Source organism: Hippocampus comes, unplaced genomic scaffold, assembly GCF_001891065.2.
Source record: "Hippocampus comes isolate QL1 unplaced genomic scaffold, H_comes_QL1_v1.1 scaffold174, whole genome shotgun sequence".
Lineage (NCBI taxonomy): Eukaryota > Metazoa > Chordata > Actinopteri > Syngnathiformes > Syngnathidae > Hippocampus > Hippocampus comes.
In genome coordinates this window covers 5,340,866-5,354,822 of record NW_017805983.1, presented here as the reverse complement: position 1 = coordinate 5,354,822, position 13,957 = coordinate 5,340,866, and the positions used below count along the sequence as shown (strand labels likewise).

At 40.6% G+C, this 13,957-nt stretch overlaps 1 protein-coding gene across 2 annotated transcripts in view; it reads left to right on the top strand.

Moving 5' to 3' along the window:
* Nucleotides 1-13,957, top strand: part of LOC109528259 (immunoglobulin-like and fibronectin type III domain-containing protein 1) — a 29,184-nt gene that overhangs the window by 9,545 nt on the left and 5,682 nt on the right. Inside the window, exons 2-19 of one of the 2 annotated variants that reach the window (XM_019890639.1) lie at nucleotides 3,808-3,865; nucleotides 4,854-4,913; nucleotides 5,946-6,068; nucleotides 6,193-6,332; nucleotides 6,418-6,517; nucleotides 6,668-6,719; nucleotides 7,094-7,247; nucleotides 7,408-7,495; nucleotides 8,716-8,988; nucleotides 9,083-9,388; nucleotides 10,202-10,288; nucleotides 10,409-10,495; nucleotides 10,885-10,953; nucleotides 11,241-11,345; nucleotides 11,613-11,737; nucleotides 11,823-11,964; nucleotides 12,046-12,342; nucleotides 12,452-12,748. In XM_019890639.1, the coding sequence (XP_019746198.1) occupies nucleotides 3,829-3,865; nucleotides 4,854-4,913; nucleotides 5,946-6,068; nucleotides 6,193-6,332; nucleotides 6,418-6,517; nucleotides 6,668-6,719; nucleotides 7,094-7,247; nucleotides 7,408-7,495; nucleotides 8,716-8,988; nucleotides 9,083-9,388; nucleotides 10,202-10,288; nucleotides 10,409-10,495; nucleotides 10,885-10,953; nucleotides 11,241-11,345; nucleotides 11,613-11,737; nucleotides 11,823-11,964; nucleotides 12,046-12,342; nucleotides 12,452-12,748 (2,542 nt within the window). In that variant the 5' untranslated portion in view covers nucleotides 3,808-3,828. The remainder of the gene's footprint in view (nucleotides 1-3,807; nucleotides 3,866-4,853; nucleotides 4,914-5,945; nucleotides 6,069-6,192; nucleotides 6,333-6,417; nucleotides 6,518-6,667; nucleotides 6,720-7,093; nucleotides 7,248-7,407; nucleotides 7,496-8,715; nucleotides 8,989-9,082; nucleotides 9,389-10,201; nucleotides 10,289-10,408; nucleotides 10,496-10,884; nucleotides 10,954-11,240; nucleotides 11,346-11,612; nucleotides 11,738-11,822; nucleotides 11,965-12,045; nucleotides 12,343-12,451; nucleotides 12,749-13,957) is intronic. The other variant, XM_019890640.1, reaches the window with a different exon arrangement.

The following is a 13,957-nucleotide window of genomic DNA, read 5'->3' as shown; positions in this document are numbered from 1 at the left end:
TATATATTAGAGCTGTCAGTTTAGCGCGTTATTATTGGCATTAATTTAAATGAATTTTAATGTCATTACATTTTTTCTCGCGAGATTAACGCGGCACACGTCACAGCGGATGTTACGTTGCTCTGTAAATAAACCGGAAACAAAACAAAAAGCGCGCTGCACAGGTCCACGCCAATGTCTGTTTTGCCAGCCACGGCAGCGCGAAACACCGAAAACGGATACCTAAAGAGTTTATGAATGGAAAGTTTACTTTAAAAAAGTTGCCAGATGGTTCCACTGACAAGACCAAAGTTACCTGTATGTTTTGCAGTCGTAAACTGAGCTATCATCATAGCACGTTGAGTCTGAAATACTACTTAATGGCCAAGCACACAGCTGATTTAAGTACTCCGCCCCCTCGTCTAAGACAGACAGCGATGGATAATTTCAAAGCGAAGAAAATGGATAACACGACGAAGAAAAAATTTGCTGAAGCCATAGCTAAATGTATGGCAACTGCATGCGATCCTGTCAACATTGTCCACGGCTCGACTCAAGCTGAAATCATTTGCATTGCATCTAACGACTCCACTACGGATTGCCAGCGAGAGCCTCCATTACAAGCTATGTACAGAAATAGTTCGTAGCGGAGAAGGCTGAGGTACACCAAGCGGGAGAAGACACTGTTTCGGGGGAGAAATAGGAGACTAGATTGATGAGCCTCTGGTGATAAAAGAGCAGGTAGCCTGTTGAGTATGATGTATGCCACTGACGCGATTGTTACTTGTTTGGAACTATTTTGTGTGGAAGGTTACCATGTTCCGTGTCCATATAAATAATGGGGGTGGAGCTTCTCTGTGTTCGTCTGACAGTGACGGTGCGCTGAGGCACGTCGAGAGTTCAGCAGTGCAGTCGTAGCGACCTAGCGACCACACTGAAAAGAAAACGTCTCCAGTGTTGTGCGTGCCTCGAACAAAGTGTAGTCATCCAAAATAATGTCTACACAAAACCATCGAGAGACTTCCGCGCAAGAAGGACCAACAGAATCAACATAGCTTGACTGCTATGTTCAAAGCAAATTTGAGAAAAACGAAGTATGCAACCATGGCTTAAACCCACTACAGGCTGAGTACTAGTTTACCTTAGATGTGCACTTTATAATTTTATCTTGCACTGTATTGATTCCCTAAAAAGAGCTGTTAAAGGAGCTGTTGTGTGGCAAAAAAATTTTTTTCACTGTTGTTGATAGACAGTAATATTGTGTGAGATTATGTGTGAATAACTGCTCCAAGTGAAAAATGCTCATGTAAAATTGAAAATCGAAATTGTTGTTTCAGTAAATATTAGCATTTTGCACGTAGAAAACTGATCCATGATTCCATGTTGATGAGAGCATTAAAACGGGAAAAAATAGGACAAAAGAATATAAAAGGAAATTCAGAATGATAAAAAAAATGAGTTAATTTAATTATGACAGTTGCTTTTTTTAATTTGAATAAATATTTTAATCGTTTGACAGCTCTAATATATATACAGTATATACATATACACACACACACACACACACACACTATATATATATATACACACATATATATATATATATACACACATATATATATATATAGGGAGAGAGAGAGAGAGATAAAACTACCTGTGTGCTCTATGTCAAGGGTGCTATTGCATATTTTAATGAGAGGATGACATTTTTATTAGTTATTATCTTTCATCGTTCATGTATCGCACTTTCTTACAGTATTGCACTATAAATAACTGCGAGTTGAGTTTTAACTAAATTTCTACATGACATTCAAATTAGGAAAGGCCTTTCAATAGTTAAAAAAAACAAAATTATTGGCAGCCATATTGAATCGGACAAGTTCCCATTGAATACAGGAACCATCCATCCATCCATTTTCTGATCCGCTTATTCTCACAAGGGTCGCAGGGGGTGCTGGAGCCTATCCCAGCCATCTTCGAGCAGTTGGTGGGGGACACCCTGAACCGGTTTCCAGTCAATTGCAGGGCACACAGAGACAAACAACCATCCGCGCTCACACTCTAATCTCGGGGCAATTTTGAGTGTTCAATCAGTCTCCCATGCATGTTTTTGGAATGTGGGAGGTAACCGGAGGACCCGGAGAAAACCCACGCAAGCACGGGGAGAACATGCAAACTCCACACAGGGAGGCCGGAGATGGAATTGAATCCAGTACCTCTGCACAATGAGGTTGACTTGCCAACCACTGGACCACATACTGTACATATAGATATACATATACAGATACATATTCAAACTACAGGAACCATTTAGATCAATTGGAGTCAGACAGAAAATAACCCAGCCGCTGGGGGGCAGTGCCCTCCCCTGGGGGTGCACTGTTCCCCAGTGCCGGTCCCAAGCCCGGAGAAATGGGGAGGGTTGCGTCAGGAATGGCATCCGGCGGAAAACTTTTGCCAAGACGACCATGCGAGTTGGTAGGACGGTTTACAGGGGCGGATGGAAATTACTGACTCGCTGTGGCGACCCCTGAATAGGGATGTGCCGAAAGGAGTAGAAGAGGAGTCAGACAGAAAATGACATTATTTTTCACGGTAACTATGTTTCAACACTATTGGCTGTGGGTGGTGGAATTTACTGCCCGATACATGTGCTTTGCACAAGGACCGACTGCACATGTCACACTTTTAACCAGTCTTTCGGCAATGTTTTGTGTGCCCAAACCGGCAGTACCATATTTTTCGCACGATAAGTATAAGGCGCACCTTCAATGAATGGCCTATTTTAAAACTGTCTTGGGGGGGGAAATGCCTGTGCGATCTTTCGCCCAGAAAGTAATCATGTAGTACCCTCTCGTACCGCTAGGAGGGAGCAACAGCTAGCCAATTCCCTTGTGTTTCGACGAGAGACAGGCGAATTTGTGACGCATGAATGCAGGACGACGGTGAAACAATAAATATGAAAGATAAAAAATAAATAAATAAAATATGAAAGTTGATAAGTTGATAATGAAAGTTTTCTTTGTGTTCATTTCATTCCAATTCAAGCTGTTATAACGTCATTCTCCAATGTTAAAAACGGTTATAATCACAATATAACACGTTAATTGTTAAAATAAGCGGGGGTGGGGGGTGTCACATTTTCAGCTAGTGGTGTGCTGCGAGATTTTTTTCAATGAAAGAAGTGTGCCTTGGCTCAAAAGAGTTTGAAAAACACTGCACTAGATGGAGGTGTGCTAAAGGGAATACAATACAACACACTTTTATTTATATAGAGCTTTCACAACTGTTGCAGCTATAACAAGCGCTTTACAAAACATTTAAAATACTACATCCAAGAAATCATAATATCGATCCGTATATCTGTATAAGGCGCATGGGATTATAAGGCGCACTGTCGGCTTTTGAGAAATTAAATGCTTTTTGGTGCGCCTTATAGTGTGGAAAATACGGTAGCTCATAGTTTGACAATAAGAATTAAATAAATCATATTACTCATCAACACTCACATACTGTTCATCCTGCTCATTGAAAAACAGATGTACATATACATGTATTTGGAAGTATTTTAGCATAATTTTTCTTTTTAATGCCGGAGGGCGGCGCCCGAGCGCGGCTGTGCCGGAGGGCGGCGCCCGAACACCCTCTATTGACGAGCTTCCACTGGTTAAAATAATGCATTTTAAACTGTCAGTTTGGACTGCACAAATTTAAAAATAGATCGCTCTTTTAAAAATATTGAATAGAGTAAAAATTGTTTTGAATGGTGAGCTCACAGTATGACTGCTTGATTGAGTACGAAAATTCTTTTGTGATCATTTTTTTCAGCTTTGGACCAATCTTAGCAAAATGTGGAAGCGTTCAAAGGGCTCAGGACGCAAAGTCTGTAAGTAGTGAAACTCTTCTCCTCCGCTTAATTGTTTTCTGTAATTGTTCTTCATTTCTGCTGGGCAACAATGGCCCAGTGTCTGTGATGATATGTGCATGTTGCTGATGAAAGCAGCGGTACCACCACATGTGTTGTTCATTTTGTTTATTGACTTTAATTCTCATTTAAGCAACCAACATAGTGATGTACACCTCATCTCAAGGAGCAGTGTTCAATTCATGTTTGGAAACTTTCAAACATTGTGTTGAAATTGCATTTGGACAATTGGTCACAGTGCTTCGATAAAGACTTTGACCAACCTTAATCCTTGGTTGTTAGAATCATAAACATGACTGACATTTGAAATGTGAGGGAATTTATGGAACATAAGAGCTGATGTCTTGGTGGTGAAACAGGAAGATACCTCATTTATGTAATAGGATTAGCTCAGAAGTAGGAAAACGTATCTGTGAATCTGTAGCCTAAAAAGGAACTGAACTCAAAGCCTGAATAACACCCTCGCCACCCACATGACATTGAGTGCAGCATCTGTGCTCCAATTCAAGTGAGCGCTGCGTGAGCTGGCCGGCTTTTTAGCCAGCTTGTGCCTGCTGAGTGGAGTCTTCACTCTGAGGCTTTAACAATAAACTGACCATGAGAAGAAAACATCCCAAGGTTAAGGGTGCCTGCCTGCCCCGCTTTGCTGTGAGGCTCCCAGTGCCTCCATTTGTTGAGGCCCCTCTGAGCTTTTCTATGTTATGCCTGACTGACATCCACTCTGCTCACCGTGTATTTTACTGTCACTGGTTTACTCCCTGGAGTTTCTTTCCAGGAACTGCTCAAACATGCAAGAAATCCCTTTTTTTTTCTTTCTTTTTTTTACATTTCTGTAAATATGAAGACACAAAGTGTTTCATTTCACTTACTTCAGTTTTACAGGTGTACTGTTTATTACACTATTGTCATGTTTTGATAGATATTTTACGATGTGAATTATATCCCGTAGGTTTCTCCCTCGTTCACCAGTATATTCAACATTTCAACGAGAAAGCCGGCAGCAAATCAGGTACGACAACATGCTCTAATACTGTATGAGAACAGTGTGTTCTCGAAGACCATAATCACATATCTGACGATGAATAATACATTACAATTATGATTTCTATGTCTGTGATCCTTTCTGAACAATTTAAGAAACTGAATTTAGTCCACGTTTCAACTTCTTCAGTTCTCTTGAGCTTTTGTCATTGTGACATAATCGTCGACTGTTGAATTTATGTGGATCATTGATCTTCTACTCCTGAATGATCGATTTCGAGAGCCTCGTGATTACTGCACTGAAAAACCGTGTGTTGAATTTTGTCAGTTTGAATGTGTCAAGTGGTTGCGCAAAATAAAATCATCTGGATCCACATTTTTTTAAGTAGACTTTACACCCACTTAAAAATGTATCTAAATCCAGATGATGCTATATTGCATGTAGCCAACTGATAAATAAAAATTGAGTCAATTCAACACACCATTTCCTATCAATGCAGGAAATTGCAGTTGATTCAGTGTCTGTCTGAGAAATCCGGGTTTAAAAAAAAAAAAGAAACCAAATGTATTGTTTGAAATTATTTAAATGTATTTATTGGTTTACACCAATATTTTAATCCACCTAAGGTTCAGTTTGACACACATGCTTTCCTTTCAAGCATTTGGCCATAAGTTCTACCAACTAAATCGAGAGTGCCTCCAGTCGGCACTGCTGATTTAATCTTGGGACAACTTTGAACGTCTACACACCCAGTCAACAATGAAATTGAAACCAACAGTAAACTCACGTTAAATAATTTAGCATTTAGCTGATAAACATGCACTATAAATGGACTGCTATGGAGTTTTGATGCAAATTCACCAATTAACCCTTTCAGGGACAGCGGTCACTACAGTGGACAGCTGATCATGTTATCGGGTTACAGGGTGCATGAAAGGGTTAAATACCCTGGCGAGCACCCACTTGTTTGGACATTTCTGCCATGTGGCTCACTCAGAAGATAATCTGCATGCCTATGTTTTTAGATTCACCTATTCATTTACTGCTGTCTTTGTCCAGCTGCAATCCGGAGAAGATCTAAAATTCCCGGGGTGGTCATCACACAGAATATAGTGAGCATACCAGAGGGGAAAAGTGTCCCAGATTTCAAATGTAAACTAAACCCAGTCAATGTCCAAGAAGGTGAGTTTCTATATGTTTCAAGCAACGTAGTGTTTCACACTTGCTGTCCAATGATTAACTGCAGCTAGCGCTTGTTAGCAAGACAAAAGAAAACCAAAGCTCCACATTCCGACATGTCCTTTAGGGAAATCGGCTGTTTTCAAGGCTTTGGTGATAGGAGAGCCCAAACCTGAAGTGACATGGAAGAGAGTAAGAGGCAGCATTTTAGACAAGGAGAAATATCAGATGAAATACGATGACTCAACAGGGGAGTACTTATTGGAGGTGAATAAATCCTAGAATTAAAAATAAAACCGCCAACATGTGCTTCTGTTTTCATTGCCTTGTAACATTTGATGTCTTCCTCTAGATTCGTGCAGTAACGTGTGCAGATGCAGACACATACAAATGCATTGCAGTGAATGAATACGGAAAAGCTATTTGCTCTGTAGCACTAAATTTGACAGACGGTAAGTTACATATATGTAGAACGTTCTTGGCATCTGGTACGTGTTTTGGTGTTTGCATTCTTTCTAATTCCCTCTGTTTATCTACAGAAAACAATATACCTGTCTAAAAATGTTTCTTTATTTATTTATTTATTTATTTTTTGCTTGTAGTAGTAACCGATCCATCAGATTTCAGAAAATTGCTGAGAAAGACAAACACAAAGTAAGATTGCATGAATGGTGTGTCAGAAAAGTTCCAGGATTGGCATCACAACTGACGTATTTCAAATCCAACTTGCAAACTATTGTATTCACAAATAAGTTTTAGCCTTCGTCTCACAAACTTTTTTCCGGCCTTCTCTGCTATGCCTTCATGTTCTCCTTCGAAATCGTACAAAGCGCCCGCGCATTGTCCTGCCACAACTCTGCCCACTTGTCATGCACCGAATGAAGCAAATGTGGCATTAAGCTTGAGTGTGTCAGACATCTTTTCCGACGCCAGTCCTGGAACTTTTCTTCCACATCATGAATCCTATGTGGAGCCTTTTCTTGCAATAAAGCGTCAGTGGTACAAAATTAGATCTCCATGACTTACAGTATTTTCGAGGAAAACCAGACAGAGAAAGTCAAAGAAAGAAACGAGAGATACCGGGACACGTTACAGAGGGACTATGAGACACTAGGGACAAAAGACATGCATTTGATGCACATGAAAACGGAGGAGAAGAGGCAGCAAATGTTGAAATATCAGGTATGAAATCAGCCGGATTGCATACAAGCTGACCTGTAATTCCTTTGGGATTCACCGGTGATGGCAACATTCTTTCTGCAACAATACTGTGATGACTACATAGAGTTCATGGTACTCGTAGCATTTATTTGAGTTTGTGATTTATGCTTGCCTCAAACAGCATGGAACGAGTCCTCCTGATGAAGATTTGGTGAGGAAAAACGGACTAATAGGTGGCAGATGTGCAAAGGATGCTGAAAACTTCACACGTATGCTAACAGCGATACATTTCAGTTCATACTGTTATATGGTCAAAACAAGTCTGTGTGTTTACTGACGTTGTAACAAGGAGGTGTTTTACTAAAATCAAAACAGTGATTTTCAAGTTTCCATCTTTAGTCAAAGGCTGTTTGCACATAACTGTGTGCTGTAACTCATGACTGTCGCCTGTACTGACATTGACAGGACAGATAGATTTTAGTGCCAGGGCAGAAAATGCACAAACATTCAACTGATGAGGATTCATTTCATAAGAAAGTTGCTGAGCATTGTTTTCCAAAGAAAAATCAGTTGTTTACCGATGTCTTGCTGTGATTAAACACAATGGGAGAAACGTATTTACTGACATTCTGAGTACCGGTACTTCGATGGCTTTGAGTCAGTGGAGAATCCTCGGGTTGGAAGTTTAGAGATTCTGAGTGAGCTCCCGGCCAGACAAGTTAAATTGGACATCTTAACGCAATCTTAGTACGACATTGATGAAATAGAAGCCTGACCACTTTTTGGTCACATGCTTTCAATCATTTTGACTTTAACATGAAGGCACGCACAGGGCATAACGGCTAGCTTCTCATTTGTAGTCAGAGAACAGTGCTACAATTTCTGACACCAGCATTTTAACAACGGTATTCTTTGCGAAGCGACTTCTGTAGCTTAAAAAGGACATATATTAAAAAAATATCAACCAAACAATCGCTTCAATTTTAGGGGGCTGAGATTCAATTTAGTGGTGTTTGAGCACCCCCGAAAATGGCTAGTCGCACATGTTTTAAGTTAAACAAGGTCTCTCAATGATTCATTGATTTTCCGAATAGTTCTCAACGAATGTAAAAATTGATTACTTGATGATTAGTCAATTAATTGTCGCACCTCTAATCCAAACCAGAATATGATCAACAGTGTGCGTTGGCGTTTCTCATCCAAAGGACTGAGTTTGTAATCTTCACATACTGTAATTGTAAAAATCAAATGGCAAACATCATTTAATGGGTTTGTGAGACAGTCAACTATATTCATCATGGGAAACAAAAACAAGTTGCTGACTTGATGTTTAAGGACATGTCGAGGAATGGAGATGGGCCTTATACTCCTGCAACATAAGCCCTAACCTGATTTGTGTGTTGCCCATACTGGAGGTGTACTTTCCTGAGTACCGTGTTCCTTGTAGCTTTGTTGCACTGCCTCCTAATATTCTGCTGTATATTTTCAGTTCCCCAGCTAGACTTTGCAGTCAAACTCCAAGAGGCAATAACAGAAGAAAAAGACACTGCGCTGTTTGAATGCGTCCTGACCCAACCGTTGCCTAAAATCACCTGGATGAGCAAAGGCACTGTGCTGGAAGACAGTGAAAAATATCAAATCAGTGTGTCGGAGCACCAAATGATCCACAGGTTGCTGATCACAGACTGCTCGGACCAAGACAAAGGTGTCTATTCAGCTGTGGCTGGAAGTGCCTCAAGCAATGCAGCATTAGATGTAGAAGGTAACTACTTGGACTACAAATGTGCTGTCAGAATTTCAGTGACTCGTGATAATCTTTCTTCTTGATGTGTGCATCTTGATAATTTTGCCTCAAGCTGACCTTGAAGCAGCTGGCAAGAAGAAAACCGGAGGAGCGGGCATAGACCTCGAGGAAGTGGTCAAACAGCAGCAAATCAAAAACCAAGAAGAAATGGAGAAGATTTTGGAAGCCATCAAAGCAAAACATGACACAGGGGAGTTGACAGAGCAGAAGACATTATCGACTTCAAGAAAAGAGGGACAAATCATTTCCCTGACTGAACCCGTCAAATACAGTGGGAGTGACATGCATGATTCAAACAATAATTGCAACAAAGCAATGCTCAATGGCCTCTCGCCATCTCCGCAGCAGATGATAGATGGTAAGTAGAATTTTTGAGTTGACACAAAAGAACAAATGCACTATGTTGCTTCCTCCTGAAAGAATGGCGGAACACATTTTTGCTTTTCCATTTTTTTTTCCCAGAAAGCACAAAAAAACTGAACCGAACACTGAATGCAGCTACGCGTTTGTGCTGTCTGAATTTTTCTTGCAATCCCTTCCTGACACAAGCCCAAACATCTTACACCATAAGAGCTAGAAAATAAAACAAATATAACACCATCAGTCATACATCTTCACATTTTGCCATAATTTCCATGCAGGTAAGGTGTGATTTACCGTAATTAAAATAAAATCCAATCACAAACATCAATGCATTAACCGATCAGTAAAATTCTTTACCTTGTTACCACGTTCAATCAATCGGATTAAGTATATTTTATCCTATTCATTGTCTGTGAGTCTTTGTTTTACTTTGACAAAACTGTGCCGATATGTACTGTGTTCAAAGTTAAACCTTCGCCCAACAGGCAGTTAAATGATAAAAGCGCCAAGATTGTAGCAAACAAAAATCTTGTAATTCATGATAAATTAAATTGATAAAGTTTCTAGCAATTAACTGAGCGTCTCTTGGAAGAGTTTGGGTCCATAGAAGCTAGCCGGGTTTCTGGGTGTTGTTGATATATGGCCTCCGCTTTGCAAGAGAGAGTTTTAACTTGCTTTTGGAGAGGTAGCAACAAACTCCACTTGTCACGTTGCATATTGCAACTGGGACAATGAGTTGGCATTACGAAGCAATATCAGGGCATCATCGCAGTCATTGCCATGACGCTAATAAGCTGTTGCTGCACAGATGGCTTTGGAAGAGATAAACCGGAGGAGACCAAGGATGGTGATGGAAGAAACAAGCTGGAAGAAGAAATGGAGCATGCAGTACAAGGTAATCTTTCGTACAGAACAGTGGTTTGGAAATCTTTTACACCGAGTACGACCTGAAAAAAAATACAGAGCGCTTCAAGTGCAACTATCATGAACAACAATAAAATACAATGCTGCACAGATGGCTTTGGAAGAGATAAATCAGTGGAGACCAAGGATGGTGATGGAAGAAACAAGCTGGAAGAAGAAACGGAGAATACAGTACAAGGTAATCTTTCGTACAGAACAGTGCTTTGGAAATCTTTTACACCGAGTACTACCTGAAAAAAAACACAGAAACCTTCAAGTGCAACTATCATGAACAACAGCGTCGCAGCTTTAAATGCTCATGAAAATACTGTTATTGCAAGTCACTGTGACTTTACGCACAGTTTGTACATTCGCACTCCTCCTAAATAGAGTTAAATTAAGCATTAAATATCGGAAATTTGCACTAAAAAGTTAAATGCAACAGCCCAAGTACCACCACTGATTCTAACACCACACCTTGACAATGACTTGTACAGAAAATATGACCACTGTTAGTATCCTCATTGATGGCAGTGGTTTCGGTGCAATCATTACCTTCGTGATTATGTTGTGTTTTTATCTGTGCAGAGTCCAGGGACACGTGTGATGAGGAGTTAAATGAAAGCAATACGAAGCTCACACCGAAGAAGAAAAAATGTGAGTTTGGGCGCACAAATGCTGATGACTCAAGTTGACAAGCATTGTTTTACCCTCGCTTTTTAGTGAGTGTCGTGTTTCGACAGTAATATTGTCAAACCCTGAGACGTTGACACACTTGAAGATAGTTACCCTCACGCTTCTGAAGCAATGTTAACACACAAACTCATTTGGCTTCAGTGCACGCTTGCTAATTACGGTGTTTAATTTTCTATTTGCGGCTAGATTATACCTTTAGTTTAATCCTTGAGTAGCACAAAGTCGATTGTGTTTTTTTGTCTCTATAGATGAAAGCTTTTTTAATGAAGACAGCGAGGCTGAAGAATTGATTGGCCTTGCCACACAACCGAGGCGTAAAAGAATTGGCCCACTGATAGAAGATGCAGTCATTGGTAAATATTCAAATGAGCTGTTCACCCCTTTTGTATGTCATATCAACAAAAATACATAATGATGAATTGCATTTTCTTGATGGTATGTCAGCGCTCTTTCAGATAGTCTTTTGTGTCATTATTTAGGACTGTCATGCGCAACAGCGCCTGTTCATCGTTTGTACAAGGACTACACTTTTTTTCGGCACTTTTTTATGCTATGTCCTAGTTGCCTTCTGTAAATAGATTTTTTTTTTTTTTTTTTTTTTTTTTTTTTACACGTATTAGATCCAGGGGTTCAGTTCATCTGGGGATTGTCGGACATCAACGCCATCATCTGTGAAAATGCAGAGCTAACTTGTAAACTCAGCAAGGAAGACTGCGAGGGAGTCTGGTTCCGGGATGGTGAAAAGGTCCAGCACGATGTCAAATGGTTGATGTTAAGCATTGTCATGATTATTTTTTTTTACTTTGTTTGAATGTCACCTTTCCTTTCAGATCATCACTGGTGACACTTTTATAATATCTAAAGAGGGTGCAATTCATAAGTTGCTGATAATGAACTGCCAGGAGGAGCACTCTGGGAAATACCGTTTTGAGGCTGACAATCGCAAGACAGAGGCGGTGGTCAACGTCAAAGGTTTGAAAACTCATCATGACAACAATCAAGTTTGATAACAATGCCGCAACACTGACCCGAGTTCATATTTTCCCTGTTCAGATCCACCGAGATTTGAGCCAGAAGACCTCAATGCATTCACAGAGCCCTTAAGAATTAAAGTAGGGCACAATGCAGTCTTTAAACTCAATTTTCTTGGCTTCGAGCCCATTAAGATCAAGTGGTACAGAGAAGGAGAGGAGCTCCATGATGATGCCAGCAGCACCAGGATAGATAAATCGGCCAGTCACAGCCGCCTGCTGCTGAGCAGGTGCCAGAGGAGGGACTCAGGAGAGATCAAGATCAGGCTCAAAAATGAGCATGGCACCGCTGAGGCGATAACACAGCTCATTGTGCTTGGTGAGCCAATGATTCAGTCAAACGAATTACACACAGAGTTCGATTTTTCTATGTAGTCTGACATGTTGAAACGACACTTCAAAGACCTTGCCTCTTTATTTGTATTCAGACAAACCCACTACCCCATTGGGTCCCGCAGAGATAACACTTAGTTCAGCTACGTGCATTGAATTTAAGTGGAGGCCTCCAAAGGATGACGGCGGCTCGCCTGTGATGAATTACATCATGGAACGACAACAGATTGGCAGAAACACTTGGAAGAAACTAGGGGAGATTCCGGGTGTGCCGTTCTACCGCGACACAGATGTGGACCGTGGACGCAAATATTGTTACAGAATCCGAGCTTTGACCTCAGAGGGTGTGAGCGAAGTGATGGAGACTGAAGACCTGCAAGCTGGCATCCTAGGTGAGGCATCATGGGATGACATATTTCTCACCCACAAATATGTGCTGACGTTACATAAACTAAATAATAATTAATCCTGTAATCAATCACAAAAACATCACTGATGATACACTCGTCTGACTTGTGTGCGAGCAGCGTGGAATCGGGTCACACTTGGTGATGGTGTAGAGGTGGGTGTGAATGGTTGTTCGTCTCCACATGAGCCCTGCTGGCGGCCAGTTTAGGGTGTAATCGACTGAAGTCAGCTGGGTGAGGCTCTAGCACCCCCCAAGACCCTGTACAGGATAAGCGGTGTTGAGAATGAATGGATTTTGATGGGCGGATGAATCATACAAAGGTGTGTAAAAATCAAGGGCAACAAGTTAAAAAAAAGTTGTCTTGAGGGCTGATTTGTCATGAGCACTATTGAACAGTTTCAACACAACAAGAAACAAGAAACCAACATGAATGGAAGAGCTCATTTTGTTAAAACAAAAAAATCATAAAAAAATCAATCCATTGAGAATTGTAAAATTGTTTAGGTACATTCAGGCGGTTTGCCCTGTATATTATTCCAAATCCACAAAAAATATTAGGCCTACTCACATTGTTGTATAAGGCAGTATAAGACCCGGTTTAAGCGCAAGTAAGACGTGTGTTACAACTTAAAACTACAGTCAAATCCTGCATATTTGCAATCCAGGACACGTGGTTTCAAATATTTGTGGATTTGTTTTTTTGTTTGTTTGTTTTTTTTTTTTTTAAATACAATATTTTTCATACTTCCTGGTTTTTCTCCCATTTCCCCACTTGTTGTTCCAAGAAAATTTACCTTACATTTTTATCAGCGGTTTATGAAGAAGATTAGGGGTTTGTAAAAAGAAAACAACAAGAAGGAACCAACAAAATTTATTTTTATTTTTATTGTTGTTATTATTCTATAATTAATCAATGAAACCACTCAGTGGGCGGCCCGGTAGTCCAGGGGTTAGCACGTCGACTTCACAGTGCAGAGGTACCGGGTTCAATTCCAGCTCCGGCCTCCCTGTGTGGAGTTTGCATGTTCTCCCCGGGCCTGCGTGGGTTTTCTCCGGGTGCTCCGGTTTCCTCCCACATTCCAAAAACATGCATGGTAGGCTGATTGAACACTGAATTGTCCCTAGGTGTGAATGTGAGCGTGGATGGTTGTTCGTCTCCGTGTGCCCTGCGATTTGCTGGCAACCGATTCAA